The sequence below is a fragment of the Diabrotica undecimpunctata genome, chromosome 6 (genome assembly GCF_040954645.1).
Source record: "Diabrotica undecimpunctata isolate CICGRU chromosome 6, icDiaUnde3, whole genome shotgun sequence".
Lineage (NCBI taxonomy): Eukaryota > Metazoa > Arthropoda > Insecta > Coleoptera > Chrysomelidae > Diabrotica > Diabrotica undecimpunctata.
The window spans coordinates 143603965-143619772 of NC_092808.1; the positions used below are offsets into that span (position 1 = coordinate 143603965).

Sequence of the window (15808 nt, forward strand, 5' to 3'; positions counted from 1 at the left end):
TATAGTCAACCTTCATTAGTGGAGACGGCACTGAAAGAAGAAGATCGCCTTTTTTCACTAAGATTTACCTGTACACTACCGCACTATGTTCCGTTTTATATCACTTCAATGCACCAACTCGTATGGTTTAATTCTTTTGATTCTGTTAAGTAGTTGGTGAGTTTCGAGATGCATGGAATTTAATCTCGTCTATTGCAGTGGTAGTTTAGATTTTTTACTTGCTTATTCGATTTTTTTGACCTGATAATTCGGATTATCATATTGCTGACTTTATCTAATGTATTCTGTAAATAAGCAAACTGATTAATTTCATGGTCTTAGCTTCTGTGCGTGTAAATGGTACATAATATAAAAATTAATCTTAAATAAGCTTGTAATTTTGAATGTTTCTGCGTTTTGTAGGTTAAGTTGTTGTCACCATCAATTTCGTTCAGAGTTGATTGGAGTGTTATTTTTTAGGTAAAAGAAATTATGGAAAAGTTCCATAAATCGGAGGAATACCTGCCTCTGATCTTTAAGTTAATATCGGATGAGACTGGAATAGGACTGGAAGATATTGAATATTCCGGAAGACATTACTTAAGCAGGTGTCATGCATCATTTGTTTATTATCCTGATAAAAAATTTAAAGGGCAGGTGAAGCTTGTTAGAAGAATTATTAATCTCCAAGATGAATCAGATGACTATCAACTACAGAAGGTAAGGAAGTAACATTTAAAGCTTTTGTGTCGTGTTTGCCACTATTGATGTCAAATAATTTTTCCTAGTAATATACAAATAAAATAAATGTACATATACCAACACATGTAGGTTTTAGTTTTTTATTACCGTGAGTAGTTATGCAAAATTATGGAATAAATTTATTATTTCAGAAACAGACAATTTAAAAAAAAACCTGTCAATTTTAATTTTTTGATAGCCATTAATTGCTATATATGTGTTGGACATTAGCTTAATTATCAGTAGACTTAGGCAAATATGCAAATAAAAAAGTATGAAATATGCGCATAAGTATGCAGTATTTTATGCAAAAATATGCAATATTTTATGCAAAATATGCACATTTATCTAGAAAATATGCATGTAATAAAAAATATTTATAATATATTTTTATTTACAAAAATACGTACAATATTATAAATACATAACATATACAATTATTTTAACATATAAGTATTATTTTGAATTATGGCTTCTATCTGAATACATATATTTGTAAATTCTTTTGACATCAACTGATGTAACTGGGGCATTTTTCAAATTTACTATAATAGATGGTTCTAAATTAAGTGGTTTGGAAAATGTCCCAGCTCGTACTTGAACCATTTCAGAAAGAACCTGGTAACCACTATTTTTTTCCATGGTTACTTTAAATTTTTGAAAAATTTCCTTTCCAATAGTACCTTTAACGTTTTGACAGAATGACTCAAATTCTTTTATTAAAACTGTACTCTCTAACAATGATAATTTGGAGGATTCTAATTGAGTTACAGTGTTCTGGACAAAACTATAATTTTATTTTGTGAATGACAGTTGCTGTTGGAGGATGTTATTTTGGAAGACTTGCTTAGCTTCCAAAAAAGAATCAACAAAATGATCAGCATAGAAATTAGCTGCTTCCAAACATGTTCCCCAACGTGTTAAAATGGGTTGCGTTGGCAGTAGAACAGCAGGAAGCATATCTCTGTAACATTGTATTCTTACAGATGAGTTCCGAAATACATTTTTGACGCTCGCTATGAAACTGTTAACTATTGGAAATTTTTTTCTTACTTCCTCCGCAACTCTGTTTATTCCATGCGCTAAACAAGTGACATGTATTAAGTTTGGATAAAATATTTTTAAATTTTTTCCTGCTTTTACCATATATGGTGCGGCATCAGATAAAATAAGCAATAATTTATCATTAGACACAGCAGAAGGAAGAAAAAAGTTTGCTAATGCTTCTTGTAGAAACCGTGATATTGTTAAAGCGTTGGTTTTTTTCACTTGCTTACAGGAAATTAAATACGATTTTGGAAAGGTTACATCGCTAAGTACACGAATCAATAAGTGCACAATGTATCTTCCTGATGAGTCAGTGGTCTCGTCCACACATATGTAAAAGTAATTATTACCTGTTTCGGATTTTATGTTGTGGATAACTGAGGAGTATAATAAATTGACATTATTTCTTTGGAGTTGGTTCACTGAGAATTTTTTGTTTGCAATATTTTTTTAAAAAAGAACTAAAGTTTTCATTTGATAATTTTAAAAGCGGTATATTTGAAGATACTAATGCACGACACAAGTCTTTGTTAAAAGTTTCTTATTCGGAAAGCACTTGGACACTGAAGGTTGATATTTGATATTTTTCACCGGATGTGGTTTTTACTTTTTTAGTTACATTTTTCGCGGTTCTGTCATGCTGATCTATTTGAAATTTTTTTTCAGATGAAATCTAAAAAAGAATATAAATATTCTATAGTTGTACCTATTTTTAAAATCTAAGATTGTAGAAATAAACTAAAAATGAACCGTTTTTGAATAAAAATTAAAATATTTAAATTAAATCAAATAAAAATCGTTGTAGTAATCTTGAAAATGTCAAGAAATTACTGTGCAAGAAGGAAGAACCCCCAAATATTTACAATAGTCTTTTCTGTTTACATTTAAAGAAAAAATACTGTGAGCATAAATTAAAAGCACTTAATTAATTTAGTGTAAAGCAAACTATTCTATTGTCAGAAAAAAAATATATTAGCTTGTAAATTTTTAAAATAAAATAAAAAATAATAAGTACGTATTTACGGTTTTGCCACAACATGAACAATAAACTTTATCCATATCCATAGATAGCTCTTTGTAAGGTTTTATCCAAGTTGAAACATTGCTTATTTTCGGCATTTTCAAAGCACAATAATTATTCACAATTAGAAATACACGTTGTTTACGCCTCCAATTTTACAACAAAAGTGAAACCAAGTGAAACTGATCGTCAAAATAAAAATTTTTACCTAGAGACATAAACTGGCAAACACAAACCCTTTCCCAAATTTCAGGACAAAACGTGACAAAAAGCCGCTGTCTTTTATTAGTTACTATACCAAGAATTTGAATACCAAGTGATTATAAAACAAAATTAAATATTGGCATTTTTATGCTATCTGTAAGTTTGAATAAATTTTTATTTTTATTATTTTCAAATTATATGCACTTTATGCTCACTTTTATTAAAATATGCAAAATTTGACATTTTTGCATTTTTTATGCATTATATGCAAAATATGCAATTTGCATATTTGCCCAAGTCTAATTATCAGCATTAATATATTAAGCTATTTACATAGTTTACCTTTTTGTAAATAACGGGATCTCTTATTCAAAAATATGTTTATGTATCATGTTTATGAAAATTTAAAAATATGAAACAATAAAATAAAAATTAAGAAACCACTTTAACAACTATTTTTTTTTCAGTATTGCCAACAAACTGTCGAAATCGAAAAGTTAAACGGAGATCACCTTACCATTCTTTTTGGAGAAAATTTAATACTTTTGTCAAAAATCGTTAGTGATTGGTTTGATATTTAAAATGTAGTGCATGATAGATATATGGATTTTGTTTAACTGACTTATTCGTTCTCCTTAGTTTAAATAAAATATTAAAACAACTTATAAATTTTATTATTGTTTATGTCTGAGTTAGGACTGAACTTTCCCCAACTCTCTCACCATTCCTGGTAACTTAAAATGGGGCGAATACACAATATATGGTTAATAGAAACAAAAACGACAAATAAGGAGGTCCCTAGAAGAATGATGAATAATCGAGAGGTAGTGACCACCATTAAATCTCCAAAGCTACAATATTTCAGACACATTATGCAATATGAATCCAGATATACTTCCTTACAAGGCATCCTGCAAGGAAAGATATTTGGAAAGCTAGGTCCAGAAAGAAGAAGAACACTCTGGTTAAATAACCACAGAATCTAATTTTACATAACACCGATGCAGCATTGTCATAATTTAAAATAATTATTTACCTAATAAACTGTCAAATTATTTTTTGTATCTCTTTTTAACATCCTTTTCGTAAACTAGTGTTTTATTATTTTCATCCTGGATTCTCTTGCTTTCTTTACTCTATGTTTGGCTATTTTATATCCTGGCTTGACCCTCCTTCGTATCAAGTTGATCGTTTATGGTTACAGACGCTTTTGATTTGGCTTTTGTTATTGCCATTTTCGCTTTCTTTTCGGTGGCCGTATAGGTTTGAAGATTTGTGCCTGATCTATTTTCTTGCCATTGCTAATACAATTTTTTTCTCTTTTTTATTCTTTCTTGAACTTGGCATGTTCACTACCAAAACTCTTTATTCCTTGTACAAAGACGGTGTACATATGTAAAATTATTGATATAATTTCAGAGTATAAGAACTGTATTAAACAGGGTTAAATCAAAATAATTAGAAGAGGTAGTAAAGGGTGATTCCCCGTGTGGGATGCGGGCTACTCAAGTAGAATTCACCTACAGTATCTCCTGACTTGATCATAAAAAGCGACTAATAGGAGCAGCATCCCGCTGTCCTCTTCTTTGAAATCCTGTCGATACCTAACCCTCAACGACCGAACTCCGATACCTATCTCCAACTCACCCCGCGTGAGGTTGGAGTCATTTGTCCGTGTGTGAGTGGCGAGGGCCGTCTGGGCGTGGGGGAAGCGGGGCATGTATATGTCGTACAACCTATCAAACTGCGTTCGGAACGTCCAAACCAGATACGCACTCCTAAATATACCCCAGGAGAAAACCTGCCGCGAAATAAAACATCAAGTTGGGGAAGACTGGTCTCCTGAGTCCTAAAAGACAACCAGTCTTAAAGAAGAATACCTTAAACAAAAATTACCTGATCCTCCATGTTGGGGGTTGAGACGTCAGGTTGGTTCCCTGTCACTTGTAAAAAACCGCATTTACCAAAAAGCCTAAAAGTTGCCTCGGAACTTCGGATGGATCAAACAGACAACGACAACAGCTACGGAAATGGACAATGAACATTGGCACTTGGAATGTACAGAGCATTAACGGAAAGGTGGAAGAAGTCATCCAAGAAATTACCAAATTGAGCATGGACATAGTTATATTGACTGAAACAAAGAAAGTAAAAAATTGCATTTCATTTCAATCGGAACTCCACCATTGCTCTACACGTGTTTCGAGTTATTCAACTCATCATCAGGAACACTTATGGATAACTCGAATAACTCGAAACACTAGAGCAATGGAGGAGTTCCGATTGAAATGAAATGTAATCTTTTACTTTCATTCAAACGTCTTTCTCTACGTAAAGAGCGAAAAATATATTATTTTTCAAAGGTGAATCGTAGATGCATGTCGAAGTAAAAGGATACTTCTAGCGTCGTTAAAAGCCTCTAGTAAGAGGCTTTGAATTTGCGGTTCACCTAACTTGCTATCAGAGAGAGGTCTCTGGACTTCTTGTTACTTCGTATATATATATATATATATATATATATATATATATATATATATATATATATATATATATATATATATATTAAATGGCCAAATATATGGCCTAGGAGGCCATATCGTTAAACTTCCCGTGCTTGAATCGGTATCAATAAAGTGTTATGATCATTTCGGCCTAGCCCAGCCTCATCAGACACTTTGGGCTGATACAAATTCAAACTCGGAAAGTCCAACGAATGTCTCCCAAAACTTCACTACAACAGTAGTTAGCTACAAAAGCGCCACCTGCTTTGGCGGCCGTGAACGAAAACGATATGATAATATCGTTTTCTGTATCTTCTGCGCTATGCGAAATGTGTAAAAGATATAATCTTTTACATATATATATATATATATATATATATATATATATATATATATATATATATATATATATATATGATATATACAACAAACAATAATAAGATAATCTAGAACTTGACGGGTATTGTTCCCTTAAATTATCCTAAAATTGTCATGACAATTAGTAGAGTAGGCCTACAAGGAAAACCACGGTAAAAAAATGCACCGAGTACACTACCTCACAGGTGGCGTGGAAATGTGTGCATATCATGTATAATGTGACTCTTAGAATCGCGATATCTCAGGAATGGTAACTCTTAGAAAAAAAATTATAAGCACCATTTTTTTAGAGAATTTTAAGATCTACAACTTTGGTTTATGTTTTTTTTTAAACTTACCGTTTTCGAAAAAAATCCAAAAATCCTCATATTTTGACCTTTAATAACTCTAATAACTTTTGTAGCACACATACGATCGATTTTTTAAATTTTATTTGTAATATAAATCCCAGCTCTCCACCAATATTTTTGGCTTTCCGGAAATTTTTTGTTATTTTAAATGCCTATATTGACCAGAGTACCAGGAGACTCCGGAATATACTTTCTCAGCAATTCTGTAGGTAGAATGAAATAAAAAGTCGTAAATCGGTTTATTATAGATTTATTCTTTAAATGGAATTTGAATTATAATACACACTGTTAACAGTTAGTGGGGAAGGGATTTTGATTAGTTTTGTTTTTGACAGTGATTGCTTCTTTGGTACAACGACTAAGGGACTATGAACTAGATAATTAATCAGTCAAAGTAAATAATCGTTATAAAATTGTTCCAAAAGTTTCTCTCATAAACATATATTACAAACTTAATAACTATAATTTTGTGTATCAAAATTTAACCTTATTTTGATTAATAATTATTTCTATATATCAGAACAAACTTTAACACATATTGTGAGATCCAGATTCATATACTTACGAGATAATACGCATTGTTTTCGGGAAAAGCCTTTTTTCAGTTTTTATTAAAATCAGTTGTTGGTTAAATGGTTGGTGCTAGATCTCATGGGTAACATGTTTGTCTAAGCTATAACTTCGATAAAAACTATATAAATGGGAATAAGCCACAATTCAAGGTTATTGACGTTACAATTTCCACTTCGGAAATCGTTCTGAAAATCTCAAAATTTTAAATAATTTGAATTGCCCCATATTTTTTTGTAATTAAATGAAAATAATGTGTATCGAGAGAACATGTATGTATCATGAGATGTATAATGTCAGAGCACAACGATAAAAATGGAGATGATTCAGAAAGTAAAAGTTAATACGAACGTATATTAGCAAAAAAATGAAGTAAATATTCATTAAATGTACTGCTTAGCTCATTTATCAATATAATATTTTATACTATATACAAAAAGTTGAGTCCTGTTTAATAATTACAATGCTATTTATGGTGTAAACCCATCTCTATCCAGTTTGTACTTATATCAATTAAAAATCTCACAATAGGTGCTATATTTTAATAATTTACATCTATTCTTAGACCAAGAGCTATAATAGATAAATTTAGTTAACTTAAATACCATGTAGGCAATGAATCTACAAAATTATATACATTTTTAAAGAAACAAAAGCAAAGTTAATTTGTTTAAAATACTTATTTCGTTATTTTAATAGTAAAAGATATTTAAGATCAAAATATTTATGTGGAAATAATTCAAGAGGTCTGTGGTAGAAGGGACCACAAGACATCTTTTGCGTTGATATGTTGAGTTTCAATTTAAATGTGTACATATATAGGTACATATAGAGTATGTATTACTTTTATAAATTAAATAATTCAAGGTTCAAAACATTTATCTGCTTATTATTTTAAATGGAAATGCTTTATCTTCGATGCCATTTAGTGAATACCTTAAAATGTAAATAAATTTCATACAGGTAATATGGTTGGTTTATTATCATTTCTTGTAAAGTATATACAGTAGAATCTCACTAATACTGCACCAATTAAAAATCGCCTTCACGGATTATTGGAGTGTACGAGTTACTGGATTATACAAAAAATTTCATAATTAAAGGGTCTCGGGAGAAAACCATGAATGTCACAAATTAACTAAAATTGAGTTAAGTACGCCATCTAGTAAGTTTTGTTAATATTTATGTTTGGACAGTTCAAATAAGGAAGAAAACAGTGCGCTTCACGAGTTATTACAGTTTTCAGATACCCTATATCGGTAGAAAACCGTGCATGTCCGCGCGTAAACGGCTAAAACACTGAATGTCCACTCAGCAGCGCCACAAAATGTAATTGGCATCCTTGTCTTGCAAACGGTCGTGTCAGTGTAGTAAATACATAGTTATAACCACGTGCTTGTGCAGTTCTGTTTGGTTAGTTAATTTATTTAGAACAATTATAGCAAATAGTGGAATCATATCCACCAAAATGAGAGTGAAAAAAGGTTATACGAATTCATGAAAAAAAAAGAAGCTTCAGTCACATAAGTTTGGTGAATTCTGCAAATGCAAACGCTTGAAGTGTTGTCACACAGTAAATGAAATGAATAGACAAAGAATTTTAAATCATTTTAATTCATTAAAGCAGCTGAAACAGACCAGAAAAGTGGACGACTAAAATAACCAAATTAAAAGCAATCAGAAAGCTCCATCTTCGTAGGGCTCCAGCGTTTTATGACAGGAAAAAGGAAAGCAAAAGAAAGGCACGAATAGAAAAGAATTATGAAGCTATAGCTATGGACGTCCAAAAAAAATGTTTCCTTGCTGAATATCTCCACCAATGATGTATATATATTACCGCCGACAGCTCTCGATTTACTCTTTTAACATCCATGTGTTATCAAACGCTGATTCTTATTTATATACATATCGAGAGTTTATTGCTAAAAAGGGATCAGATAAAGTGTGTCTGTTTCTTTTCGATTTTATTATGTATTATTTGTCTCCAATTGTTCAACATCTACACATTTTCTGTGACGGAGCAGGTGGACAAAACAAAAATTATACAGTGGTAAGGTTTGATATGTCAAAAAAGCTCCTTTTGCTATGCAAAAAATTAAAGAGGTGATGTGTGTTAATTGTTCGCACTGTAATTCACCGAGTTTCATATAATGGTAGCAAACTTGAGGACCCCATCCGTTCTTCCGTTCAAGCTAAATAGTCGCATAAATTGTCACCTTCGGAATTTGAACTACCCATGCAATCATACTTCAATTTTATTGCTATTAACGAAGGTAAGTTCAAAGACATAATGTTTTTGTCAAAGTTTTGCGATGTTTTCCTATTTTTTACAAAAACTGTTTGTTTCATTGGTTTAGTTTTAAGTACTAGTTTTTAGTAGTAAATGTTTATGATAAATGTTTTGGAATATAATATATCAGGCACATATTTTAGTTTTTACATGGTATTTAACTGCAAAATGTATTTTTTTCAATAAAATATTTTGTGATATTCATGGTTTTCTCCCGAGACCCTTCAATTATTAAATTAAAATATTTCAACAAGGAAACATGCCTAATTACATAGTTCACATAATTTAAAATAATCCCTAAATGAAGTTTGTTTTTGTGCAACTTGTAGTCCTTGTTTAAAACCTCTTCTCGCATGTTGCAAAGATTTATAATATCTTTAGCAGATAAGCCATTTTCTTCACATTTTCTTCAGCACACGTTTATTGAAGAATGGAAAATACTGGGAAATGGGTCTACCAAAAAACAGTAGCCATTGATAAATCGGTGCAAGAAAATTCTTTGAAATAGTGAACCAAAACTAAAGAATTTATTAAGGGAAATTCAACCAAATTCACAACAGAATTACTAAGTGCTTGTAGGGCTGCTGATTGGACACTGTAAGCTCAATAAGCATTTGAGTCGCATGGACTTGACAGAAGTAGATATTTGTTGGTTTTGTCTAGAAGAAGAGGAAACCGTTCTACACGTCTTATGTCAGTGTGAGAGCCTTACAAAGCTTCCTTATCTAGAACTCGGAGAGAAAAAACCAAAAGCATTAGTCTATATGAAAGGACCCCTCTCAAGGCTGAGGAAGCTCATTGAGAAAATGGGGCTAGATGAGGAGCTTTAAGTGACCAAGCCGTAGTATACCTATCTATAAAAAACTGTAGGTATTAAAAAAATTAAGCGCTGTATCTGATTTAACATTTACAGATGTAGTAGTTGGTGCGCCAATAGTTCTGTGGGGCTTTTTCTTTTCTTTTTTCTTCTTGTACTGCTTCACGTATTACTTCATCTGTAATACAAAATTCTTTAAATTAAATTTTTTGAGGTTTCGCGTTATGTCACCATCCTAAAAATGGATGAGCAATTTATTTATATTCAGTGACATTTGGATCCATCTAAAAATTTCGAAATAGTCTTTTTATCTGTCTTATTTTGTTTAAAGATGGTCATACTCCTTTCAATGTGCATATATGTATATATATATATATATATATATATATATATATATATATATATTATTATATTTTTTATTTATAAACTCAATAGTATTTATTATTTAAATTTTTGTAATTTTTTAGTCAACAATATCTTAAAATTTCTAAAACAAACAAATAACTTCGTTGGTACATGGTGTTCAAATTAACCAAATTCAATATATTTTTAACAATTTTTGCTCAATCTATTATACTGCAATGGAATAGTCTGTAGGTTGTCCTGTTCCACCAGCAGCAGGTCGGGACCACAAGGTGGACCTCAATCCGAGCTTCAGCTTCTTGAGAGTGTCGATGTCGCATTCCGCTTCACTAAGCTCGGGCCGGTCAGGAGTGCTCTGATCCGTGGGCTGCCTCTCAGTGAAAGGTGTCTCTGCGACCGAAAGATGACTTAACATCTGCCTTTGAGAATTGCTTCTCCCACCCTGAGCCAACCACCTTTTGACAAAGATTTTTTTGTATATCTAGTTCGAAATATGTTTTTAAACACCAACTAACATGGACTGCTACCGTCAGGAGTCGCTATCATTAAAAAAATTGATAACAAAGTAAAATGAAGATTTTGATACTATAAAATATATAACTAAACTATTTATGGGTGTTTCCAGAAATTAGGATCAAAAAGCGATGTCGCTATGAACGCTTGGCCGCCACAGATCAGTTCTCCATGTGATAACTCTTATGAGACCTCTTGCTCAAAACTTCTCAAGCCAATAGGATGTTGAGCAGCAGAATCAAGTTAGCCTTTCTTCTTTTGCTTCACACGAGATTTGTGTTCTAAAAGTCTTATCAGAATCACGAAACGAAACAAATCAGTAAAATAGGAGGTTTTGGCTTTTTTAATGATGTATGCAAAATAATTATATATTTTTAATGGTATAGACGAGGTGTCAATCATCCAGTTACAGCATGACAAATATATCAAACAAAAAAGTTTAAACCTAAAGTTCATAAAATATCAATAACAAAAGGTTGTCAGGATTCAAATTAAAATAAGGAACAAAGTTAAACTTCTTTTTCTTATAATTTAAAAAATATTTATATTAAAATTACACTTTTTAATACACCTTTACAATATTAACGTTGACTGTTCTATGCTTTATTACCTAGAAAATGATAGTGACTCCAAATAAACGAGTAACATCGTACATATACTATTTTGGCATTACGTAAAGCAGGGTGGAAACGACACATGAGGTTACATTAAAATATTGTAATAGAATTGCTACGTCTGCTTATCTTTTGTCATGTTCATTTAATACTAGTAATTCTAAAATTTTGATTATAATGAAATCTATTAAACAAAAAATAACAAAATAGAGTATTCAAAAATCTGTGAAAAATTAGTCCAATCAGTGTTTGGTAATTTTAAAGTTTTTGACACAAATAAATTAATTTGATAGCACAAATCTCAACATAAGTCAATAATATAGTAAAAAAAAAATAAAGTTCGTGTCCCTACTGGCTAAGGGTCTAGCATAAAAATCACGGATTGTAACGTAGGGAAATTATTTACTTGGAATAACCATTCTAGGCCCCCTAGCTCGTGTCGGAAGAAGATTGGGTGTAGTTCTTTCAAAATTCATATACAATCTGTTTGTATTATCTTTAAAATTAAAATAAATTTGGCGCCAACCGTAAGGAAACGAGCTCAGACAGAGAAATAAAATGAAAAATTTAAAATAAAGCTATGCTAGAAGAATTACATCATCTTGGAAAAGAAATAAACATTCTCCGTTTAGATATTAAATGACAAATGACAAGGGCTTATACGAAACTAATATTAAAATTATATAGGAGAAAAACAAACAGTTCATATCTTGGCATTAAATTATGAATGAGAAATACCTATATGAAAATAAAATCATACTTTATCCAAAATTTTGAAATTCGTTCACATAAAAAAATTTATATATTATATAAAGATATTTATATATTATATAGATATTTATGTAATTAAAAGACCAATAATAGATCACATCATTGTAATTTAGTTAACAGATAATCTTCAGTGTTCAATAAAACAATATAAAATTGGTACAACCTGAATTATCGCCAACGCTTGTGTGGCTTCTAGAAAGGATATAATTTTTACCAACTAGGTATTCAGGCTAGAATCATAGAACATGAAATCTATTGGCAGCAGAGAGATATATTCACTATAAAAATCTATAGGATTGGGCGGCTAAGCAAACGGGATATTTCACAAAAGGCACTTATACCAAACAACGGTAATCCTGCGAATTGTTAAGGGTATCATGTAATGACGACCAACTATACATTCTGGTTTCAGAACAAATACCATAAACCCATAGCTATTAAGATAACATCGTATCAATAAACATAGTTCTGACAACTACTAGTGTTCCCGATAAAGCTCTAAAATAAATATTTATTTCGTCATCATCATCAATGGCGCTACAACTCTTCGTGAGTCTTTGCCGCGTTTACTATTGCTTTCCATGTTTGTCGGTCCTGTGCCAGTAATTCCCATTGTCGCACTCACATTTTCTCTAGATCTTCTTTGACTGCATCTTTCCACCTTTTTCTAGGCCGCCCTGCAGACCTTCTTCCCTCTGGCCTTTATATAAAATAGAATATATAATAAATTTTTTTATATAAATATAAATATTTATTTGAAATATAAAAAAAAATATTTTTCAGCTACTCTCGTCAAGAGACCACTCAGAAAAATTTCGTTTTGTATGTTGAGGGTCCAGAAAGAAAAAAAGAGAGATGAATCGCGGGAAGGTTACCAACGCTCGGATTTTTGAGGACAAAATCGGAACTACTATGAACTGCAGTTGGATTCTTGAGAGGTGATTTAGATGCTTCCGTACTCAACAAATAGTTGGCGGGAGCAACATTAATCTGAATATTTACTAGAAATTAAAATAATAAATTTTTGAAACTTTTGAAATAGTTAAAAAAATAAATTACATTAAAAAATATTAGTAAGCGGATTATAATAGGGAAAATGATACGTGTATAAAATTCTGGCAATCAAACATAAATATCGAATAGTCTGTTACTCTTTCTTTTAACACAATTAGAACTTTAATAGAAGACTTGACTTTTTTAGCTCTCTTGTGATGGTATGTTCAAAATCTCGTAACATTTTTTGTTGGTCTCTTGCAGGTCTTTGCCTTTTGGGTTTACCAGTATTTTGAGTATTACCATGCTGTCGCTCTTCTGATATCAGTCGACATGATCTCAAAAATCTGCTTCTTTTAACTGAATATAACTGCTGATAATTAATAATATATTTAGTATGTGTAGGCTACGAGAAAGCATTGAACTATGTTATTTTAAAATAAAATAATTGCATTAGTAGTTAATTGTTGAGTCGACTACAATACATACTAGTTTTATTGTACGAACATAACCAATATTAAAAGGTTCAAGAAATCATGACAAAAGATAATGATAACAATTCTATTTTTTTTATTTATCTTCCAATACTTTTACTTTATATCTAACAAAATATTGATTACCTGTTTCTATTTCTACGTGGAAGCGACTTTTGGTCTGACATTGGCGAAATATCTGATGAAGTACTGGATTGAGCACCATGATAAAGGAAGTCTAAAATTAAGTAGATGCTTCTTTAATATTTTAAACACCCATTTAGAAAATAAGTATATAAAACTACATATCAGTAATATTCTTTGGGTATTATAAAAAAAGGGCTGCTAAAAACAAACATATAAAAGGTGAACAATTCTATATATTAAACAGCACTTGTCACATTGCAGCAATGATTATTATCAATTTTATATTCCATGTCAAGTGGCTTTGAAATTATTATGAAAACTGAATACATGGAAATAAACAATAATATACTGCAATTACATTTTTTTATTTAGCTTTGACGTATGAAAATCGAAATCGAAATTAAAATGGGGAATCGAAAAGTAAAAACAAAAAAAATGTTCAGATATGATTTTCCTGTATAAAGTCTGTATGAGGGTAATTGAAAAAATGTATGTGTTGCTGTCATTTCAAACTCATGAAAAAATTTAGTCACTTTGTCCTTATTCCCAGTCCGAATTCACTGGGAATTCACGAATAATATACTGGAATTTACCTTTTCTGACTGAGTGGTAAAATTCCAGATTTTCTTGGTTATATCTCTGTTTTTATAGTTTTAATGGCTTAAAACCCTAAATGTTATTTTCCATGAAAGACAAAACCACTGAACGGCCCTCAGTCTCCGTTGGCTCCAATATCTACAACCAAGCTAGCGGTTGGAACAGGTTTGGAGCCGAGGGTGCTAAGAATCCCCGGAAAAAAATAAGGCTACTACAAAGAGCGACAAATGCATATTACTTCAAACGATGTTAGAACTCTTATATCAGACCAGAAGATGATGGAACTGGAGGAAGAGCTAAAAACAATAAAATAAGGCATCATCGGCGTCAGCGAAATAAGACGAAGAGGAGAATCCCAAATTACTGTTAAATCATGACAAGTATTTCACTTTAGAAATGAAGAAGACACTTCAAATGGTGGAGTAGGATTCATTATACATAGAAATCACACACAAAATGTAGTTAAAATTATCAGCATAAGACCCAGGATTGTATATCTCATTTTCAAACTAAATGCAAGATATAACCGTAAGGTAATCCTGACAGATGCTTAAATGACTAGCTATTTGGATGAAGAAATTAAAGAATTTTATAAGGACCTAGAAACAGCGGTACGTGCCACGCCAACATAGTACACATTAATTATGGGAGACATTAATGCAAAAATGGGGTTTAAACAAGATGATGCAGACGTAGCATGAGTAAGTATGGATATGACGAAAGAAATGTGCGAGGCGAGGGCAAAATTTCCTGAACTTCTTACATCAAGAAAATGTATCCATGATAAAAAGCCTCAACGTAAGCAATACGGAGCAGAGGACGCCCACCAACTAGATGGACTGACGACCTGAAGCGTATTAGCAATAATTATAATAATATAAGCAATTCACTATATAAAGTAGGTGAGACAGTCTTGGTGAAAAAAAAACGAGGAAAAAAGAGAATTAGATAAAAATATAGTACTTTCTTGTCATTTAACCCTTTTTTTACCAGCGACGTATATATACGGTTTGGGGAAAAGTGCCACTGTTCCCAGTGACGTATATATACGTTCTCGAGTGAAAACGTTTTTAATACCATGCCGTTTGTATACGGCATCAATTTTTTTTGCACCTCTGCCAGCCCCATTGCCTCATCTATCCGGCATTGTTACAGTGCCATCGGCCCCAATCCCATATTGGTACGTTCGAACATGCATTGTGATGAACCCACTGCCGTATTGATACGGCAGCTTCTGATACACACCGTTTCGGTAACTGCCGGGTATGGTCGGGTTTTTGGTCTATTTTTAGCATGCGTCTTGTACTTGTACCGCAAATATCACATTAGCACCATTAGCACGGACTACGCAGTATTCTGCTGTTACTGTTGCAGTGCAAATGTATTGTGAAATTACAAGAAAAGAAGGTGCAGGTGGTTTGTGTGGATTAAAGCAAAAA

At 31.7% G+C, this 15808-nt stretch overlaps 2 protein-coding genes across 3 annotated transcripts in view; one reads left to right on the top strand and one right to left on the bottom strand.

The window, feature by feature from the left end:
- LOC140444027 (fatty acid synthase-like) overlaps positions 1–3621 on the top strand; it is a 74556-nt gene extending 70935 nt beyond the window's left edge. Inside the window, exons 22-23 of the mRNA XM_072535609.1 lie at positions 460–699; positions 3460–3621. Coding sequence (XP_072391710.1) covers positions 460–699; positions 3460–3573 — 354 coding nt within the window. The 3' untranslated portion in view covers positions 3574–3621. The remainder of the gene's footprint in view (positions 1–459; positions 700–3459) is intronic.
- Positions 3622–10311: 6690 nt separating this feature from the next.
- The window catches only part of Dscam2 (Down syndrome cell adhesion molecule 2), a 572707-nt gene continuing 567210 nt past the window's right edge, over positions 10312–15808 (bottom strand). For both annotated transcript variants that reach the window (XM_072535610.1, XM_072535611.1), the window contains exons 31-32: positions 13773–13863; positions 10312–10716 (exon numbers count right to left, since the gene is read on the bottom strand). In XM_072535610.1, coding sequence (XP_072391711.1) covers positions 10470–10716; positions 13773–13863 — 338 coding nt within the window. In that variant the 3' untranslated portion in view covers positions 10312–10469. The remainder of the gene's footprint in view (positions 10717–13772; positions 13864–15808) is intronic.